This window comes from Bombyx mori, chromosome 15 (assembly GCF_030269925.1).
Source record: "Bombyx mori chromosome 15, ASM3026992v2".
In the NCBI taxonomy this organism is placed as follows: Eukaryota; Metazoa; Arthropoda; class Insecta; order Lepidoptera; family Bombycidae; genus Bombyx; species Bombyx mori.
Genome location: NC_085121.1, coordinates 854,834 through 875,950, shown reverse-complemented (window position 1 = coordinate 875,950; position 21,117 = coordinate 854,834). Strand labels below are relative to the sequence as shown.

General features: G+C 36.6%; 1 protein-coding gene across 1 annotated transcript; it reads left to right on the top strand.

Moving 5' to 3' along the window:
• The first annotated feature begins 12,077 nt into the window (after window positions 1–12,077).
• LOC101738891 (dual specificity protein phosphatase MPK-4) lies at window positions 12,078–20,906 on the top strand. Its single transcript, XM_062672373.1, has 8 exons — window positions 12,078–12,638; window positions 13,422–13,553; window positions 14,016–14,115; window positions 14,650–14,885; window positions 16,484–16,657; window positions 17,418–17,575; window positions 18,670–18,862; window positions 19,231–20,906. Exons 1-8 carry the CDS (start codon window positions 12,527–12,529, stop codon window positions 19,332–19,334), a joined length of 1,209 nt encoding a protein of 402 aa, XP_062528357.1. The 5' UTR covers window positions 12,078–12,526; the 3' UTR covers window positions 19,335–20,906.
• The last annotated feature ends 211 nt before the right edge of the window (window positions 20,907–21,117 follow it).

Sequence of the window (21,117 nt, the reverse complement as noted above, 5' to 3'; positions counted from 1 at the left end):
TGTGTAAGCTATATTATTGTAAAGTTTCATTAAAATGCATATAGTAGTTTTTGCATGGTAGAGTAACAAGCATGCCTACTGCCCATTCGTTCTTACAAACTTTCGCGTTTATAATATTATAGTAGGATTAGGTCAATAGTATGAGCAGTTATACAAACACTACAAGCTCTACGAAATTGAATATTGTTTTGCTAACTTTCCCGTAACACTACAGGTGGCCTGGTTTAAATATTATTTTTTTTGTACGTTACGTTGCACGCAATACGTACGCTTGTAATCACATAAAAGGTCTCGACATTTAAAGACTTCTACTGTGTTTTACATTTTTTTAAATGTATATGACGCTGATGCGAAACTTTCTATACATATAAATAAAATTGGAGTGTCTGTTTGTAATATTGAAATAACCGCTTTTTATTACATGCATAGGAATATATATACGGTACATACACCAAAATAACATTCTTTACAATTTTTGTCTGTATATCTGTCTGTTTGTTCCGGCTAATCTCTGGGACGGCTGGACCGATTTTGACGGGACTTTCACTGATAGGTAGCTGATGATATAAGGAGTAATTTAGGCTACTTTTTTTAGACTAGCTTCGCCCCGCGGCGTCACCCGCAATACGTAAATGACCATAATAAAATGTAATGTTTCCGAAGCGAAGCGAGGGCGGGTCGCTAGTTGGAAATATAACTAGATTATTAATAATGTTTTAGCAAAGCAACGTCGGTCGTGCGTTTAAAACAGTTTCAATATGATGTTTTTAATGAATTAGCTAATAATGAACGACGTACAAAATGACATTTAATTTTGAGATTAGTAATTAATATATCATATATCGAAGACACTAGCATATAAGAAATAGATATTTAATGTCAGTGTGTATTGATGTTGTCAATATTTGTGACCACAAATAAGACCATTCGTGTATCCTGAGCTATTTCTAGGTTGTACGTTAATTATTATGCAACTCTATACACAGATTTTTTTTTACGAAACTATCTGTTTAATAAATAGAGAGAAGAAATAGGAAATAAATTTAGCATTTCATTTGGTTTTCGCGAAGGTCTAAATAAATATACATTAATATTGATGATATTCGGTGTACGTTTTTAATATTTATTCTTAGAAATATAAATTTATTATTTTTAGTATTTAGTTCGGCTTTCTCGTGGCCGTAGAAATGAATAGAATTATTTTAACGGCTTATTCTCGTTCGTTTGTTAATTCATTTAATTTCGTGCGTAAAGAAACGTAATTGGCGGTAAATATGTTTTATGGATAACTAAACTTTAATTAACATTAAATTGTCGACAAATAAAATCGTATTTGAGTACGAAAGCTGTAAAGGATTCCAAATGTCGTAAATAATACATTAAAAGTTCTTTTTTTCGCGGGGTATATAGTATAATAATATGCTTCGTAAATATCCCGCGAATACAGTAACCGGTAAGATGGAAAAATGCCATTATAAAGGATATTCGGTTGAGTACCTACATATTGAAAACCTTTTTATCAATCCGATTAGATCCGTGAATAAAGAAATCTTTAGTCTGTAATGCAGGAATTGGGTTGTATTTTATTTTAATCCGCGAATTGTGAATCGAAGAAGCGCGAATACGGAGCTTTGACTGTATAGTGACAGTAACAGTAAAAATTTGTTTGTGATATAAATTTAGTTTTGTTCATTGTCTTTTTCACCTTACGTAATGAGTTTACATGGTAGAATGAAAGTGATGCTCGTGAAGCTAGCTAGTTGTGATGTCAGAAACAATATGATGTATTTTTCTGGTGTGAACGCTTGATTTCACACGAGCGAGTCTCGTACAAACACTACATGTGCGTCGATGTGTTGAGAGCTCAAATATGTATATATATATTTTTAATAAGTGAAACCATACACTTTCGATCAAATGTATTAAATACTAGCTGTACCCGTCCGCTTCGCTGGGCATTTAAAATTAACATTATTTTTTCTCACCCCCACAAAGATTCTCATCATTAACGCCCCCGCAACTGGTGTAGGGAGTCCAACACTCATATAAATATTAGCCTATCCATTAAGTACATGTATTTTCTAAATGGATACCAAGTTTCAAGTCAATCGGATGCACGGTTCAATAGTTATAGCGTAACATCCGTAAAAACCACTGTAGATTTATATATTAGTATAATAGATAATAATCAACTTGTTGATCCTATTTATCGTCTATAGACAATTAATATCTCAATCTGTGACCACAGCTTATCGTAAAAATTCCAGGAGGTTATTCAAAATTGAAAGTACCGTTTTATTGATTTATCAATATGACTCGGTGGTGCAATAGTTAGCGCTCCTGACTGTTGCGTCGAGGGTCGTGGGTTCGATTCCCACATCGGACAAAGATTGTGGGATGAACGGGTTTGTTTTCTTTATGTCTGGGTGTTTATTATCTATTTAAGAATATATTTAAACGTATATATAAATATTTTTGTCAGTGTCTGGTACCAAGAGCACAGGGAATCTTAAATTAGGGCCGGATGACCGTGCCTGATTTTTTCTCAGTTATTATTATTATTATTATTATTATTGTATTGCGTATGTGGCTACCGAACGCAGTACAAAACTCCAGTAGTCACTGGAGTAGTTACTAGTAGTGGTGGCTCATAGACATCACAGTGTGGATGTCGCCATCCACCCTGAGTCTTGAGGTCATGGTGTCAATTGTATAACATAATGTCTGTTCACACCAGACGCATTCAATGACTGCTTTGGGGTACAATAAATAAGCTGACTCTGGATGATACTCACTAAGTTTCTCGCCGGATCTTCTCAGTTGGTCGCGATTCCGAGCCGGTAGTAGATTCTGCTAAGCACTGCTCTTGCTAGGGTTAGTGTAATACAAACTCTCTCAGGTTGAGGCCGTGAGCTCATCTACGCGTCTGGGGGTAGCTGGAATAGCCCCTTAGGATACCAGCGAATAGGTACTAGAGTTTTTTTTTTATTGGTGCTTAGGTGTGTGGACGAACTCACAGCCCACCTGGTGTTAAGTGGTTACTGGAGCCCATAGAAATCTACAACGTAAATGCGCCACCCACCTTGAGACATAAGTTCTAAGGTTTCAGTATAGTTACAACGGCTGCCCCACCCGTCAAACCGAAACGCATTACTGCTTCACGGCAGAAATAGTTAGGGTGGTGGTGCCTACCCGTGCGTACTCACAAGAGGTCCTACCACGAGTAATTACGCAAATTATAATTTATGGGTTTGATTTTTATTACACGATGTTATTCCTTCACCGTGGAAGTCAATCGTGAACATTTGTTGAGTACGTATTTCATTAGAAAAATTGGTACCCGCCTGCGAGATTCAAACATCGCTTCAACACGAATGCACCGGACGTCTTATCTTTTAGGCCACGGCGACTCCATACTTAATATTATATGTCGTTTAACACGTTTTCTATCCACGAAAACCTTAAACGATTGTTCTAGATTAATTCCGTCATGTATTTTTAACCATTGCACCACCCATCGACGGAATAGAGTTCAATATTACATAGTAAATTATCTGCATTACTACGTAGTATGTTCTCAGATATCATTCTTACCATATACAATCCGGCTCTAGAATTAACGGTCATATACAGTATTTGACAATTGCTATAACTTGACCGTTTGAAAATGAAGTTTGAAAGGAGTCCTAAGCGGTAGGCAGCAGCTTAGCTGTGGCATAGCTCATGTCCACTCACCATAGGCTCTTTCACACATTCACACTCCATGCTCGTATGTCTAAGAAGATAATAAAAATGAGATTTCTCTAAAGGTCTGCATTTCCCAATTTTCGTTGAACAAAAAGCGTAAATTGCTCGCGGGCTGATTGCATTACGTAATACATTAATACACATTAATATGTGAGAGTGAGTTTAATTAGAGTTGCCTGTGAATATCGCAACGTTGCCCCATTGTTCGATTTGTTTGGCTACGTGTTTTGTATGGGAAATGAACAACTTGAATTTGTGTGTTACTTGTACTGTTGATACCGTTAGCACAATATGAATTTTGTTATTAAACAAAACAGAATACATAACTGGATAGCAGGGTGAAAAATAAGGGCTGGCTGAAATAGAGATTGTAGTGCGTATTCCGATCGGTGGTCCGATCCAATCATCAGCTAATCTCTGAGATTCTGGATGTAGTTGTGACTGCTTGGTGAGAAATTTCTTGATGAGAATTCGAATTAATGGTAAAACATTCGAACTTCCTATACAAGGAGAAGAGAAGAGAGGGATGTTATCTACAAGACACAATGTTATCTATCAATGTTAATTATACAATTTACCTGAAGTTTCATCACGCCACTGTTTTTTTCCTACTTATGCTGATTGCCTTGAGAGGGTATTTTAGCTTTGACCAGTTGCGACCAGCTTGCGACCCACTGAGAAGATCGGGCAAGAAACTCAGTGGGCTGGCCACTGATTGCGTGATCCCATAAACTACACATTTGAAACTATAATCCTTCAAGCAAATGTCATTGGAGAAAAGGCGGGAGAGTCATACGGTTGAGGTAGTGCAGCAAAAATGATCAATGAAAGCTTAGTAGGTACTAAAAATTCTAGTGACATTTACTACGGACAGTGATGTTAGTTAGACAACATTAATTTAGATAATGATTAAAAACACAAAGTTTCATATAGATATTGTTTTTGTTTTGGAAGCCATAGAGATCCACGGTTTTCACGTTTTTCACACAAAATCCTGACATAGGTAGGTGAAAGTATTTATTAATAATCGGTAAGGCTATAACAGTTTTCCACTCGATTACTCGCTGTAATATCGATAAGAGTGATTGATTTGACAAATAGTATAGGAAGTGTGTAGGATCTATGATTTGTCAGTCGCGGTCCGGCGCGGGCAGGCGCGGGCATAGATTATACACTTAATAGGGCAATACGACGGAGCACGCGCGGAAACGTTTTGTTTATGCAACGTTGCGTCATAGCATCAATCATGTTTTATTGGTATATAATTTGATACAAAAATTGTTGTACTGTTATTATAAATCTAATTCACTTTATAACTGTTCCTTTATAGCCTAATGATAATAATCAAGTCGTATATTTTTATAGTTAGTAACTTTCTGTTAAACTTTAAAATAAGTACTACTAACTGTTACTAAATATCAGTGAATTAATTTGGTATCCTGTATTTCATTCATGCGGATTCCGTGTATTTTAATCATGCAACTATTAATTAAAAAATAAATTTTACTTAAAACAAAAAACAATGTAAATTATCATTTCTTTATTAATTTATTGCTTTTATTCTTACTTCGAACACGTTACGGGCGAATTAAACAAATAAGTGATTTCTTAATTCGAACACTTCTATTTAGGGAAAACCAAAAAAAAACAGTGAGAGTGAATGTTGAGGAAGTTGCTTCACGGCCCCCTCCCTCGGCGAAACCACGTGAATGCACCTCACCTTGAGATATGAGGTTGAAGCCTCAATTGCCTCGAGAATATACTAACATATCCTTCAAATCGCGATTGAAACAGTTAGAATTACGAGACTGACTTTTGTGGTCTTTCAATCGTATGGTGATGGAACACGCCTGACCAGTGTGCTCAGTGCGAGTTTTTAACGTTCTCGCTAACGTAAAAGTTAACTCAAATTTGTATGGAGTTAGAATGTTTGCCTACGTTTGCCGCTAGGGGTGCTGATCCAACTCCATACAAATTTGAGTTAACTTATACGCTATCGAGAACGTTAAAAAACTCGCACTAAGCACACTCGAAAATTGTCGCGACAACAAATAAACAGGTGAGTTTCATTAATCGAAAGGCAGTTTTGCGACTGTAGGTACTATAACAAGTATGTATGTACTCACGTAACACTCGTTCTCAATTCGTCTAGATTAACGAAGATTGCGGCATCTGAGCCGAGTGCTCTGGCCCAGATACGGTGATCGCGTGCCGCCGTGTTCACATATCGCATGAGCAATATGAAAAGCGGTAGTCGTTCAGAGAAAATAGAGATACGCAAGACGACGGCGACAGTGTTGTAGGCAGACGAGCCCATGGACTTCAGCAATGCCTGGGGCTCAGCCAAGCCGCTGCCTATCGACGAGTACTCTCCACAAGCCTCGTTTGAAGAAGGACAAGTCATAGCGCTCGGGGAACACCGTGGAGGGGAGCTCATTCCAAAGCCGGATGGTACGTGGCAAAAAAGATCTCTGGAAACGCGCTGTGCATGAACGCGGTGGCTAAAATTGATGTGTGTGAATGTGGCTAAAATAAAGATTTGCTTGCGAATCGATATTTGAACATGAAATTTTACTGGTAGTAGGAAGGCTTGCGAGTCCCCACGGGTAGGTACCACCGCCCTGCCTATTTCTGCCGTGAAGCTAGGCACTGTTTACCAAAATATTACACACATTCACACTATTCTTTTTATAATTTGACTATCATACATTTTCGCAATGCCATTTGTTTCTGGCGTCGAATTTCTAAATTTTTCTATTATTATTAGACATACCTTCACATACTTTAACAAAAATGGTGGAGCGGAATCAAATGAAGTTCATTTATCTGTAATTGTAATCAACTGGGAGAAGTTTGATGATAACGAAATTAAATTATATGAAATAATGTCCTTGTGAAATGAGGAGGATTTACTGAGATCTCAGCGGACTTTTTGGAACAGCCCGCGAAGCCACGTCTAGCGACTTTTATACGTTTTGTCACAATTACGCTGAAATATTACACGAATTAACATTATTGAATATAAAATTTATAAAATAATTTCCTTAATTAAAATTTGTTCATTCACATACCTAACTTCGTTCCTCGCGTTCCCGCCCAAAAATTCCGCTTTGACACTTGTTATATAATAATATAAGTGGTATAGATTGAAAAGCGGCAATCTAACTTTTTAGATGTTAGAATTTATGATGTAGAAAAATGAAACAAATTGAATTATAATTGTTCATTGGCGTGTCTGAATTAAACAGGTGTGGTCTATTTAGCGGATTTTAAACTGAAAGGTTTTTCTTCGTATTTGAAGTGATATAAACTAAATTAGACGACTGGGATGAAGAGGAAATAGATTAATTTATAAGCAATCTAATATTATTATTAAACTCCACAAAAGAAGGAAAGAAAACTGGCAATTTTCATTTGTGAGAATCAAATTGGGCCATATTCAGATTTGTTACTTAAATGTATTACTAAATTAACTCATTAAATTCACAATAACAAGTAATTATTGATTAATCGAATGCTATAATAGTTCAATATTGAACAATTAGTAAGCGACTTTGCCGAGAGAAACAGTATAAATTCGGTACCATCATCATCATTATCCTGCCCTTCTCCCAGTCACCTGGGGTCGGCGCAACATTTTCTCCTTCCATACTCTTCTATCATATACCATTTCTTCGCTCATTCCCCTCTTACACATATCATCTTTCACGCAATCCATCCATTTCTTCTTAGGTCTACCTCTTCCTGTATATCCTTCCACATTCATAGTTAACACTCTCTTACCAACCTCATTTTCATTTCGTCTCATCACATGTCCATACCATCCCAAACGCGCACTTCTCAGCTTCTCTGTCACACTTCCTCTAACTAACGTATTCATTTCGTATTCTATCAATTCTCGTTTCTCCACACATCCATCGCAACATTCGCATTTCTGCTGCATGCAATCGCCTTGCATCCGCATTTTCAGCTTTAAAATCGGTACCATCGTCTTTTTTTCGTTTACTCAAAAAATATAAAAAGTAAGATGGCCACTTTTGATTCTATGCGGCTGACATAATATACAAGTATATTCTATGTCGTTCCTAAATAGGTATAGAGATATATCAAGATATAAAAACAAAAAAACCCACTTTTGAAACATCGTGTATTATGAAGTCCAAGGTTGGTTACAAAACGAATTGCATTTCATTTACACATAATATTGGACCTCATGTTTGTTCAACTTTGGAGCCAACGTTGGATCGCACTTGGTCTGTGTCCTACTGACATTGTATCGATTACCACACTATAAGTATGTTTAGAATAATTTGATAGGTATCGTTCATATTGGTAGCGTAGATGGGAAGAATAATTTATGGGTTTACTTGATCTAATGTGGTCCAAGACATCATCAATAACGAACGACTTTAAGAGATAAATAAGGTTGAAGCCTTTTTTTTACCTAAGCCGGTAGCCTCAGAGGCCTATTGTCAGCGTTACCGAGCGAGTAGGAGAACTTACGGGGCTCTAACCTGAAGATCTAAGCCTCAATCAGACAAACTAGAAAGCTTGAATGTTTCGCGGCAGGAATAGACAGCATGGTGGTATTTGTCATGCGGGTTTACGTGGCAGTATACTGATATAATATTCAGAGTTTGCTGTTGCAAATTCTTAAGTGACTTCTTTAGTAGCTTTTTACGACACTCATAGAAACAGCTACAGGAGCTGTGCTAAGACACCACAGAGCCAAGGGCATGTATCGTCCTAAGAGAACCGTCAGTTGTATCAACTAACTAAAGGGATACCGCCTTATTGATGATTATTATGTTTTGTTTGAAAGCGGCTACATGTCTTTGAATATTTGAAAAATCATGCAAATATGATTTTTGGCAAACATGCATTTATGATTGTTTTAATAATATTTATTCAATGATATGTAATTATATTAAACTAGCTGACCCGGCAGACTTCGTAGTGCCTCAATCGATAAATAAAAGACCTAAGCTTCTGTATAAAATTAACTTAAAACAAACAAAAGGAATCCGTCCGACGGGGGACACATCAAAGGGAAAAGAAAATTGTTATTTTTATTTAATTTCGACCATTTTCATATTTATCTACCTTTTAAACCTTCTTTGGACTTCCACAAATAATTCAAGACCAAAATTAGCCAAATCGGTCCAGCCGTTCTCGAGTTTTAGCGAGACTAACGAACAGCAATTCATTTTTAAATATATTATAGATATATACCTAGATGTAATCGGAAATTTGTGTTGCTCATTGCGTTGCGTTGAGTTGTTAGAATAAAATATTTGCAAAAAGTGAAACAAACATTGCAAGATACTTTCGTTTTCAAATATTTCTCGTACAACTAACGTCACGCGAATAGGCCTAATAAAAAAAAACACTTTCCAACACATACAATTTTGACATTGGACCTGAGAACCGGGTGCGGTAAAACTTGTGTAGCTTTCTATTTTTTTTTTGCATATATTACGAATACATGTTGTATAATCGAGGTGAATCAGCACATTTGACTTGGTCGAACTATTCTTGCGAAAATCCGGTAAATTATTACCACATTTCAACGGCATTTATTTATTTTCAACCTTTGGTTCCAATCTTGGTGACCAACGTCAACGATCGACACCAATTCGATATAAACAGATTATTTAGAAATGCGGTAGTCATACTGATATTATAAAGCTGAAGAGTTTGTTTGTTTGTTTGTCCACTAATCTCAGGAACTATTTTTTTTTATTGCTTAGATGGGCGGACTAGCTCACAGCCCACCTGGTGTTAAGTGGTTACTGGAGCCCATAGACATCTACAATGTAAATGCGCCACCCACCTTGAGATATAAGTTCTAAGGTCTCAGTATAGTTACAACGGCTACCCCACCCTTAAAACCGAAAGGCATTACTGCTTCACGGCAAAAAATAGGCGGGGTGGTGGTACCTACCCGTGCGGACTCACAAGAGATCCTACCACCAGTGATTACGCAAATTATAATTTTGCGGGTTTGATTTTTATTACACGATGTTATTCCTTCACCGTGGAAGTCAATCGTGAACATTTGTTAAATACGTATTTCATTAGAAAAATTAATAAAGAAAAACTACTGGTCCGATTTGAAAAATTACTTCCGTATTAGATAGCTAATTTTTTGAGGAAGGCTATAGGCTATATAACATCACGCTAAGACCAATAAAAGCGGAGCACTAATAAATAATGTTTCAAAATCGTTTTTTTTTTGCCTTTTGAGAGCTTCTGCTGCGTGTGCTGCGGAAACGGTTAAAGTTTCGCTGAAATAACGTGTGACAAAATCGTTTCCCTTTAAAAGTTCTAAAAAAAAAGTCCGCGTCAGCATATCTCTATATTTTAAGGTTGGCTCACTATAACGTTTTATGCTAGCCAAATTTGTTCTAAAATAAAGCATTATTTGTGAAGGTATTTTACCTACCTCCTCTTATAACCTCCACTTTTTAAGTCGGTTAAAAAGCGTGATTTTGGTACCTTAAATAGTTCCATTACATTCTATTATTCAAAAATATTTTCAATTTCTACTTAAATGAAGTCAAAATTTAGTGCTATGCCATAGTAACTATTCTACGCGGACGAAGTCGCGGGCAAAAACTAGTTATTTTAATAAATGAGCGTGTCAATATGTAATAATATAAACAGCTGGTATTAGGTATACAGTAATACCAACAACATCTCAATCTTGAAACAGCTTGCAGACATATATGTACAAAATATTAGTGAGCAAACTGAGCAGGGACTTGAGTGCTTTGTCGGAAAAAAAAACAACATAATTATTTTGCTATAGTAAATCATGGTTGTATACTCTTAGTGTAAATTAGGACCGCACCTCTGTTTTGTTTTTGTGGGTGTTGTAAAAGGCGACTAAAGCAATCACCAAAGAAGGTACAGCGCATTCTTTAAGTATTCTATCAGTATACTGCTACAGCCGGCTTGTGACGAAGGGCTCAATGAGCGAATTAACCCATAGACACAGCCCACTGAGTTTCTCGCCGGATCTTCTCAGTGGGTCGCGTTTCCGACCCGGTGGTAGATTCTGCGAAGCACTGCTCTTGCTAGGGCCAGTGTTAGCACCACTCCGGTTTGAACCCCGTGAGCTCATCTACACGTTAGAGCGAAGCTGAAATAGCCTCTCAAGGCTATCAGCATAGGTAGGAAAAAAAAAGCTACAGCCATCCAGCATTTACTGATGGTCGATCATGTTCTGACCTTGCACCCAGCCGGTAGAACCCTTTCCTACCTACTCCTGCCGCATAGCAATCGTGTTTTGTCGTTTGAAGGATGGTACCTATAGTCATTGTGTAATTAGTGCTATTCTTCAGACTTCACCCTCTTTCGTAGGGTGCAGTTGTGTATGGACTGGACGATAACAACTTGATGCCAAGAGTACCTACTGAGAGCTCGTCCCAATAACTACAGGAACAAAAAAAAACATTTTACTTTAGAAGATTACTTTAGAAAAAGTTCTTTTATTATTTACAGTTTGCGGAATTGAAAATGTGCTGGCGTGTGAAATTTACGATCTCAAAGCTACGGCTTGAGTGATAATAAACTCGGTTTTTGCTGTAGTTGGTATTTTTTTAGATCTTTAGGCGGCAGACCCAGCATACGATCCATCGGGTCACTGCGAACCAAGCCGGAAAACATTCCACGCTTAGAGTATACATAAGCAAGCTTCTTTATGTATATTCTAAGATTCCACGCTTATCTTGTGTATTATGCAAATCTTAAAAACTCCGCAACATTTGGTATTGCTTAAAACCCCTTGATACTTTCTAAGAGACTCAAAGCTTTGGGATAAAAGTTTGCAAAATTGTAGTTGAAAATATATGCTGAATTTCCAATAGAATAAATAATTGCCGAGCAATTCATAAACCAGTTCGTACCACTAAGTCCTAGTAGTCCTAGTCCTAGACTTCGTGTTACAATACGTACCTGCTGTTGTTGTCTCGTATTTATCACAATTATGAAAATTTAAGGTAATACTTGTACAATTTTATTTGGTTAAATTTGTGTTGTATAAATATATAATGGTGGCTATCTTGTGACGTAGTAAGTAAGCACTTATATAAACATGTATCGTTTAATTAGGAGAGCAATAATAAATCATACTTAGAAGTGATCAGTCGCTTGAATACCTTAGTCCCGTCCTTATATGGCGGCCCTGCCAGGATTCGAACCTGGAATCTTCTGAGCAGTTGCAGATGTGTGAAAGTTTAAAAGTGTTGAGAAATGGAACGAAAGCGTAAAATATGGATTCTAGAGGATCCCAAAGTTAAACACAAAGTTTGGTTAAAAACCTTAATTGCCAATGGCCGTGAAAATAGATTGTGTCAATACTGTCAATGTCAGAAAAATAAAATTGAGAATAATTTCGCGGTAAAAAGGCATGTTATTTGTTAATTTGAAAAGCACTATAGCGTTAACTGTTTGTGATTTGTTTACATACGTATCACATATTATTTGAATATAAACAAACATGTTAGTGGAAAACATTACCTAATACAAAGTGTACCAATTTTAATTATATTCACACACCATATACATTCACAAAATGTCAAAAATATTGATTATTTTTTTAAGTTTATAAAAACTTGAATAACTATAAAGAGTATTAGGAGCATATTTCGTAAACATTACAAAGGAATCCAAAAAGATTAATTTTAATGAAGACAAAACGTATTTCATTATTCAGCACAAATTTTTGTTTGGTACTTACTAGTTAATATTTTACAAGTCAACTTGAAAAATTGAAATGGCGAAACAAGTTGCTGAAGTAGAAATACATGCTTCAGACTCCCAGGAGACCCTTGTGGACGACAATCTGGAGGTCAGCGTGGATCTGATTGACAAAAATCTTTATTTAGGTGAAAATCTAAATTATAAATAATCTTTTAATCTAGTTTTTCTATGGTAAAAATCCCTTAAAAAAGTGGACAGCTTTCATACACTTCGACTTCATTTTTTCAGGCCATTCCCGCATGACATTGACCACATTCATGTTCCATAATCATTTATGATCAGATGGCATATCCACAAACCCTTAATAAACATGCTAATATACCAAACTTATTTATTTTGAAAAACATACAATAACAAAATAACAAAAGGAAACATTTTGTAAAAAATTCTTTTGTTTATCTAATGGACCAGACATAAAAATGTTATTGATTTATCAAGCAAAGTAAAATGATTCAATCATTAAATAGTTGTTCCATATAGTTATCATACTTATGAGTCCTTAGTCTCGTCTAGAAGTTGGTTAGTCATTAGTGAACAAATGAATGCTGTTTCTTGTAAATACTAGTATTTTTCTTATTCTTATATATTTCTACGTTATTTCAATATACCAATTAAATGAATAATATTTAATAACAAATAATTAAATTAACTTTAACTAGGATTTATATACAAGATTAAAAAATATTTGAAATTGATGGTCTATAAAGTCTACTCTCATGTTTATCATGCCTTGTACTTTTATTGTGGCTGCTTAGCTGACTTAGGCATAATAATATATTTGCTTCTACTTATTTTTTCTACAATATGTGAATAAAATCACACAAAATATCCTATTGATGTGATTCTTTCTGAAATAAAATATAAATCTATTTTACATTTATTTATTCAATTCTCTGATTACATTCCAGGAAACCTGGCATGTGCACACAGTCAAGCGACAATACAAACGCTTGGAATAACTCACATCTTGACAGTGGACTTGGTTCCTTTACCGAGGATTATACTGGAACGTCCTCATCTCATATTTAGATATGTGAAATGTAAGTGCATCGTAAAATTGTAATGCAATTGTAAAATATTCTAAAATTGCTATTCTAATTCTAAAATGTTAATCAAATCTAATAACATTTTAAAATATCCACTGGGTATAAGGAAACCATTTCTTACAAAAAAAAACGATAATTTTTTATATAAAAAAACCTATTTTACTAATGTTTTTCGAAGTGCACGCACTATGATAAAAGTTTCAAATTTGCTTCGATTAATAAATTAATATTGTTATCTCATTGTGTTGACATTGTATATTCTTCTCTTAGCTTTGGACATATTTTTTATTATGTATATTATTTTACACCCTGAATATGAGTAGAAAAATAATAGTCAGCAACTATTTGTAAATTTGATTGATTATTTTCTACTACTGTGGACAAATAAATAGAATGTAGTGGCAAAATTCTACCTCTTATTAGGTACTAAATAAGAATATATTGATATGTTCACAGTGGCTGATGTGCCCAAAGAAGACCTAATAAGTCATCTTCCCACTACGAACAATTATATAAGTGAAGCCATCGACAGTGGAGGAACTATATTAGTGCATTGGTGTGTATATCTTGTTGTGTAATGCTTGAAGCTACAGATTCTTCCTCATCCAATGTAGGTAGCTAGTCATAATCTCATAATATTTCGTAAATAGGCCTACAATCAATTCCAACTTTTGAAATTGTCGTGGCCTAATGAATTACACAGTCAATACAAAATCACAAATTACTTCCACCATGTAGGAATAATATCATTTAATACATATCAATAAAATAAAAAAAATATTGGATAATCACTAAAGATAGGGTGACTTGTGAGCATGTAAAGCTAGTAAAACAAGTACATCAGTCAAAAAACTTTGTTTTTACAGTATAACACATTGCCCCACCCCTCAGACCGAAACGCATTACTGCATCACAGCATAAATAGGCAGGGTGGTGGTACCTACCTGTGTGAACTCTTAAGACATCCTACCACCAGTAAGACAGAAGTACACGTACACATTGCTTCTTAAAAAAAGAATACAGACTGGAATGTCTTATCCCATTTCTGCAATCTTCTTTCAAGTTTTAACCACTATTTCTATTTTTTTAGTTATTTTGGTGTATCCCGTTCAGCAGCTGTTGTTATAGCATACATAATGAAGAAGTACGGGCTGTGTTACGAGGAAGCCTTCTCGCTGGTCAAAAACAAGAGACGGTTCATAGGTCCAAATGTAGGATTTGTGGCACAGCTCAAATTGTACGGGCACATGGGATGTGCGATTAACAAAGATGACCCTAGATACAAACAGTTTAGGTTGAAAATGGCGGGCCAAAAGTTAAAACAAGGTATTACACTAATATTTAAGGTACCATAATAATAATATGTATTCTATTTCAATTGTTATATTTTGTTTATAACTTTTGACTATCTAGATTAGTTCATTTCATCACTCAATTGATTTTTAGGTTCAATTCTATCTATAATATACACAGGGTGTCCCATAATGTGTGTATTAAGTCGAAATGCGTCTGCAGTATGAAAAATGTAGATCACTTTTAAAATAACTGAAATTTTTTAAATTGTACTTAGTAAAAGTTATTCAAAACCAAATTTATGAATTACTGTTCCATCAGAGCTCTGAATTCATGCAGCGAAAGTAGCGTGAGGCTGTAATATCCGATTCTTATTTACATACCTATATCTTGCAAGAGGACAAAAAAACATTGTTCAATAAAAAGCCAAACGCAGGCAGGTGTACTTTGAGCTTGCACTAATTACCAAACAACCGTTCAGCCTATTTCTGTCATGAAGCAGTTTTTATTCTACCTACGTTGATGGTCTTGAGAGACAATATCAGTGTCACCGGGCGAAGCAGTCATGCATTTGCAATTGTGTCTACTGTCTTCGACCTCATGTCGCAAGGTGGGTGAGGTTGTTTACGTTTTGATGTCTATTTACATGAGATACTTAAAGTTACACATTGCGCATGCATACATTTATTCCGAAATTTTTATGTCTCATGTGATACATGCCGTGAAGCAATAATGCGTTTCGGTTTCAAGGGCGGGGTAGCCGTTGTAACTATACTGAGACCTTAGAACTCATATCTGAAGATGGGTGGCTGCATTTACGTTGTAGTTGTCTATGGGCACTCCGGTAACCATTTAACATCAGGTGGGCCTGAGCACGTTCACCCATCCAAGCAATAAAAAAAAATAAAAAAAAGTGTGTGTGTGTGCAAGTCACACACGGTAGAAGTGAAACTTTTAAATAAGATATAGATATTCAGCATTCCGTGTCAGACGGGCCGTCCGTCTCAGTCAGTGAGTCTCTGGCAGTCAGTCAGTCGGTCTGTCGGTATGTGGAACGAAACTGTCGGTTTATCCTGTCATTGTGAAAGTTGTGTGTGTTGAGTTTCAATAATTATTATTCAAAAGGTTTTATTGACTTTTTATAAACTGAGTTCAACCAAATACGAGTGATGACGGAAACTACCACTTAGGCATCCTTTGCGCGCGCCGACATATATTATATTTGATTCACCGAATGAAAATGTTACTATATTGTAACTATATTGAGATCTTAGAACTTATATCTCAAGGTGGGTGGCGCATTTACGTTGTAGATGTCCATGGGCTCCAGTAACCACTTAACACTAGGTGGGCTGTGAGCTCGTCCACCCATATAAGCCATAAAAAAAAAAGATATACTGACTATCCCACTACACAGGAGCATACATGTGGACAATGTTTAGTAGACGATAGTGGGGATGCTACGAAGAGTCGCACAAAGAGGAGACCGAGAACGTCTAATGTGTTCTATCTCGTTCTCTCGCCGGCTGAATCCTATACATTTATGTGTTTGTGTCTCCATGGACTTATTTTTTCGTTTCATCGAGTTTGAAATCACAACGATTCACAACTTAAAAATTGTGTGATTCTAGTGAAGATCCTGCCGCAAGTGTTCTGGGAGCTGGTGAAGCCGGACCCGGGCGTGGTCCGCGAGCGCCCCTCGCCGCACGTGTACCGCTGCGTGCGCTGCCGCCGCGTGCTCGCCGCGCACAACAACCTCATCCCCCACCTGCCGCGCCCGCTCAAGCTGCAACTCGCCAAGAAAGGTACACCCTGTATCTGAGGCACTAGCTTGACCCTTACCCGTCTCGTGCTTAAGTAACTTTGTGCCTACAGCACGTCAGTATTGTCTGTATTATTTATATATTAATACGTGAAGCAAAAACTTTGTACACCTTTTTACGAAAATTGCGCGGACGGAGGATATAGAGAAGAAGTGCAGACTGTTAATATTTTTTTAAAATTATGCATAAAAATACATTAAATCAATAAAGAAAACATTACATACACTACCATATACTTGAGATACACACACATATATATACACTTTGTTTATTATCAAGCTTTTGTTATTGCTTAAAGTCTGTGGTCAAATTGAGAATAGGGTAATAGGTAACTTTTTTTTTATTGCCCTGTAGGCAGACGAGCACACGGCTCACGGATGGTGAGTGTTTACCGTCGCCCATGGACTTCAACAATACTAGGGGCAGAGCCAAGCCGCTGCCTACCGCTTATTACTCTCCACAAGCCTCGTTTGAAGAAGGACATGTCATAGTAACCCTGTATCGGGGGCTCTAGCGACTCTTACCCGTCTCGTATTTATACATGTGACAAGTGTTGCCTGCCATTACTTACACATTCAAACTCCAACAGGTACATATGACAGTTATTAACCTCTGTTTATGTGTGGTGATAGCCACAAAATATTAGAACTGCGGCATGCTTATCTGTATTTTGTACAAATCTGTTTTTTTTTTAAACCCCATAATCCCAAATAAAATTAAATCGTTACGTACTCTTTAAAAGGTATAAGGCCCCCTCCGAGTAAACTGACGGGTTTGACCTGCGTTGAAAACGGCGAGATCCTGATACAGAAGTTGAAGAGCCTCGCCTGTCAGATCCTCGAGAGCGACGAGCAGGCTGACGGGGGACACGGCGGCGACGAAATGGAAGGAAGCAATCAGGTATTACACTTGTCTTTGTGCGGACCAGGGACCACATAGTTTAATGCTGAAGTAACTTGTTGAAATACTGATATTATCATAATGAACAATGCTGCTCGTCCATCTACATAACCTCAAACCGTTCTAATCGTCACCTCCCCATTCACACTATTGATCCATGGTTCTCCTCATTCATTTTTGAAGTGAAACTTCTTTAGAATCGTTGTGATTTCAAAGTCGATGAAACGAAAAAGTAAGTCCATAGAGACACAAACACATAAATGTATAGGATTCAGCCAGAGAGAGAACGAGATAGAACACATTGGACGTTCTCAGTGTAGTTTTTTTTAATACAGCACCATCTATGAGATTTTTTAATACTAACGTGCGTATAAAACCTTGTAGTGAATTTTAATTTAGGATTATACGTGAAGTTAAAATATCAATTCACAGAGGGCGCTACCTCATACTATAAAAGATGGTTTACAATTATTTACTAATGACAAAATTCTACATATACTTAAGACATTTAGGATAATTGTATTTTCATTTTTGAAGGTTTCACTTCTACCACGTGTGAATTGCACACGTTTTTTTGTATACCTATTCTCTACTAATTACGTTTTTAGTTAAAATTAGTGGTGAGATGATAGTGTTGTTTTTGTTTTTTTTTTCCTTCCCTATTTGCTGGTAGCCTAAGAGGCTATTCCAGCTATGCCCGGGCGGGTAGGTGAGCTCACGGGCTCAGCCTGAGAGAATTTGTGTTACACTAGCCCTAGCAAGAGCAGTGTTTTGCAGAATCTACCACCAGAAACCTGAGAAACTCAGTGGGCTGATAATGTTGTGTTTTGAGTGGCTTGAAAGTTGAAATGAAATATGTTTGGTTTGTGTAGCAATTTCTATGAGACTGTCAAATATTTTTTTATATTTTTTATTACCTGTGTAGGCAGACGAGCATACGGCCCACCTGATGGTGAGTGGTTACCGTCGCCCATGGACTTCAGCAATGCCAGGGAAAATAATACAAAAATGATAGTGACTGGTCGTAACACTTAACACGCAAAGATTATTAATATGATGTTATACAAATAAATCGAACAATTAGTATGTCCTAGGAGTTACTGGACGGTTACAACGAGCAGAACCTGGTGGACGGCAGTGTAGTGCCGCGGGAATGCGAGACGATATGCCGACAGATGTGGTTCGTGGAGCCGATGGCGTGGATGAGTGACGTCACGCACCAGCCCAGCGGGAAGCTGCACTGTCCCAATTGCAAGAACAAGATCGGGAGCTTTAGTTGGGTTATGGGTGAGGTTTTCTTTCATTATTATCGCCTCGACGACGAACTCGAGATCTACTTGACCCTTAGTGAGGTTACTTCGGTGTTAACTTCAGAATTTTAATTTTAATTCACGTATTTTAATCAATTTGTAGGAGTGAGGTACTACTAACCTGCGTGCATTTCGCGGTCAGAAGGATGGTATAGCCATATTATAGATGTACTGAGTGGCAGCTTTCACTAAATGATATTTATGGGGTTAATTAATTACATATTACTATGTGCAATTTCAACACGACAGAAAATAACTGCATTAGCATTTGTAAACTATTAGAAAACTAGAAGTAGTAGCTTCTCTTTAAAGTTGAACGTAGTAAATTATGATTATTTATTTCAGGTTGCAAATGTCCGTGCGGTCAGAAAGTGGCTCCAGCTTTCTATTTAGTACCATCCAAAGTGGAGAGATCTAATATAGTTCAAAACGTACAAACCACTGTATAGAATGCATAGTATAGTTTTGATTTGCTAGTCAGAGCCACAGACGCTTAAAGCATTATTTTCCACTCTCTCAGCACAGAAACGAAAAAAAATGAACAAAAGACCATTTGCAATCGTATCTAAATCATATCCAAAATGTATCAGCTTATAATAAAGAAGAAAAAAAAGCTCTGTCTTTAATCGCTCCGTCATTATTACCTTTTATAAATTACGTGTCACGTTGTTTGTCCGCGATGGACACCTAAACTACTGAAGCGATTTTAACGTTTTTTTTGTTTTAAATATCTGTTTTGTTCTAACTTAGGCCATAGGATGGTTTTTTTTATTTATTGCTTAGATGGATGGACGAGCTCACAGCCCACCTGATGTTAAGTGGTTACTGGAGTCCATAGACATCTACAAAGTAAATGCGCCACCCACCTTGAGATATAAGTTCTAAGGTCTCAGTATAGTTACGACGGCTACCCCACCCTTCGAACCGAAACGCATTACTGCTTCACGGCAGAAATAGGTGGGGTGGTGGTACCCGTGCGGACTCACAAGAGGTCCTACCACCAGTGATTACGCAAATTATAATTTTGTGGGTTTGATTTTTATTACTACGATGTTATTCTTTCACCGTGGAAGTCAATCGTGAACATTTGTTGAGTACGTATTTCATTAGAAAAATTGGTACCCGCCTGAGATTCGAACACCGGTGCATCGCTACATACGAATGCACCGGACGTCTTATCCTTTAGGCCACGACCGACTTTTATTTCGATGAATGGTCGCAATATTTATTAATTAATAAAATGATTTCTTATGTTGATTATCGTTATTAATTGTAAGTTTCATAAGTCTAAAACAGATGGCGCCTTTAATCAGTTTTTACAGACAATTATAATACTGTCTGACATTGATATCTCATAGATGGCGCTGTGTTAAAATTCCAACGTTTCACATAAGCTACAATTTATGGCATATACATACGTGTTGCGGAGGCTAAAGTATAAGTGAAATTTATTTCATAGTTAACTCAACAGTGACATCCAATTGTTCTTTGTTAATTTTAACATAGCCGGCCACGTGTTATTTAGAAACAAAAACCTTAGCCACAACAACGGTGGCCGGGTCTGCTAGTTAAATATATTTTAAAAATATATTATGTTTAAAAGATAAGATTTAAGAGCTCAATAGCTTTCTGCTTGTTATTTCGATTAGGATTAGAAAGTTTCATTTTTTAAGAACATCTAAGACAATATAATGAGTACTAAAGTTTAGTCTATTTAGTTATAGGTATAGTTTGAAATACTGTAACGTTTTAGTAGTTGTTGAAAAAAGATCATGAGCAAAATGGAAATAGATATGCTAAAAATATGGTTAAGATTTAGTAAAGAAATCTGAAGCTTACAGTAAGATTGAACAAAAGTATTTTTGGGATTTTATTGTGTTACATAGTGTAGTGACAAGTTTTAAAAACTTACAAAGCCAATACATAGCAATACATTAATGTATTCAAATTTCTTATTAATATATTATTAGAATTATTTTTGTCTGTAGTCAAAGTTAATAAATCTATTTATTATTCTAAAACATGTTTCATTTCAAAATATTTGTTAGGTGCTAAAATAATCATATTAATATGATATTCTAATTAAAAAAATATAATAAGCCGGATCCACACCGGACGATCCAAGGCGCTCCGATCGCGCGCGGCATGGAGCGTGGAGTGTAGACGCGCCGCGCGCGATCCATGTGCGCGGCGGAGAGCGTGCGCTCCTCGCCGCGTGCGATCTATTTGTTG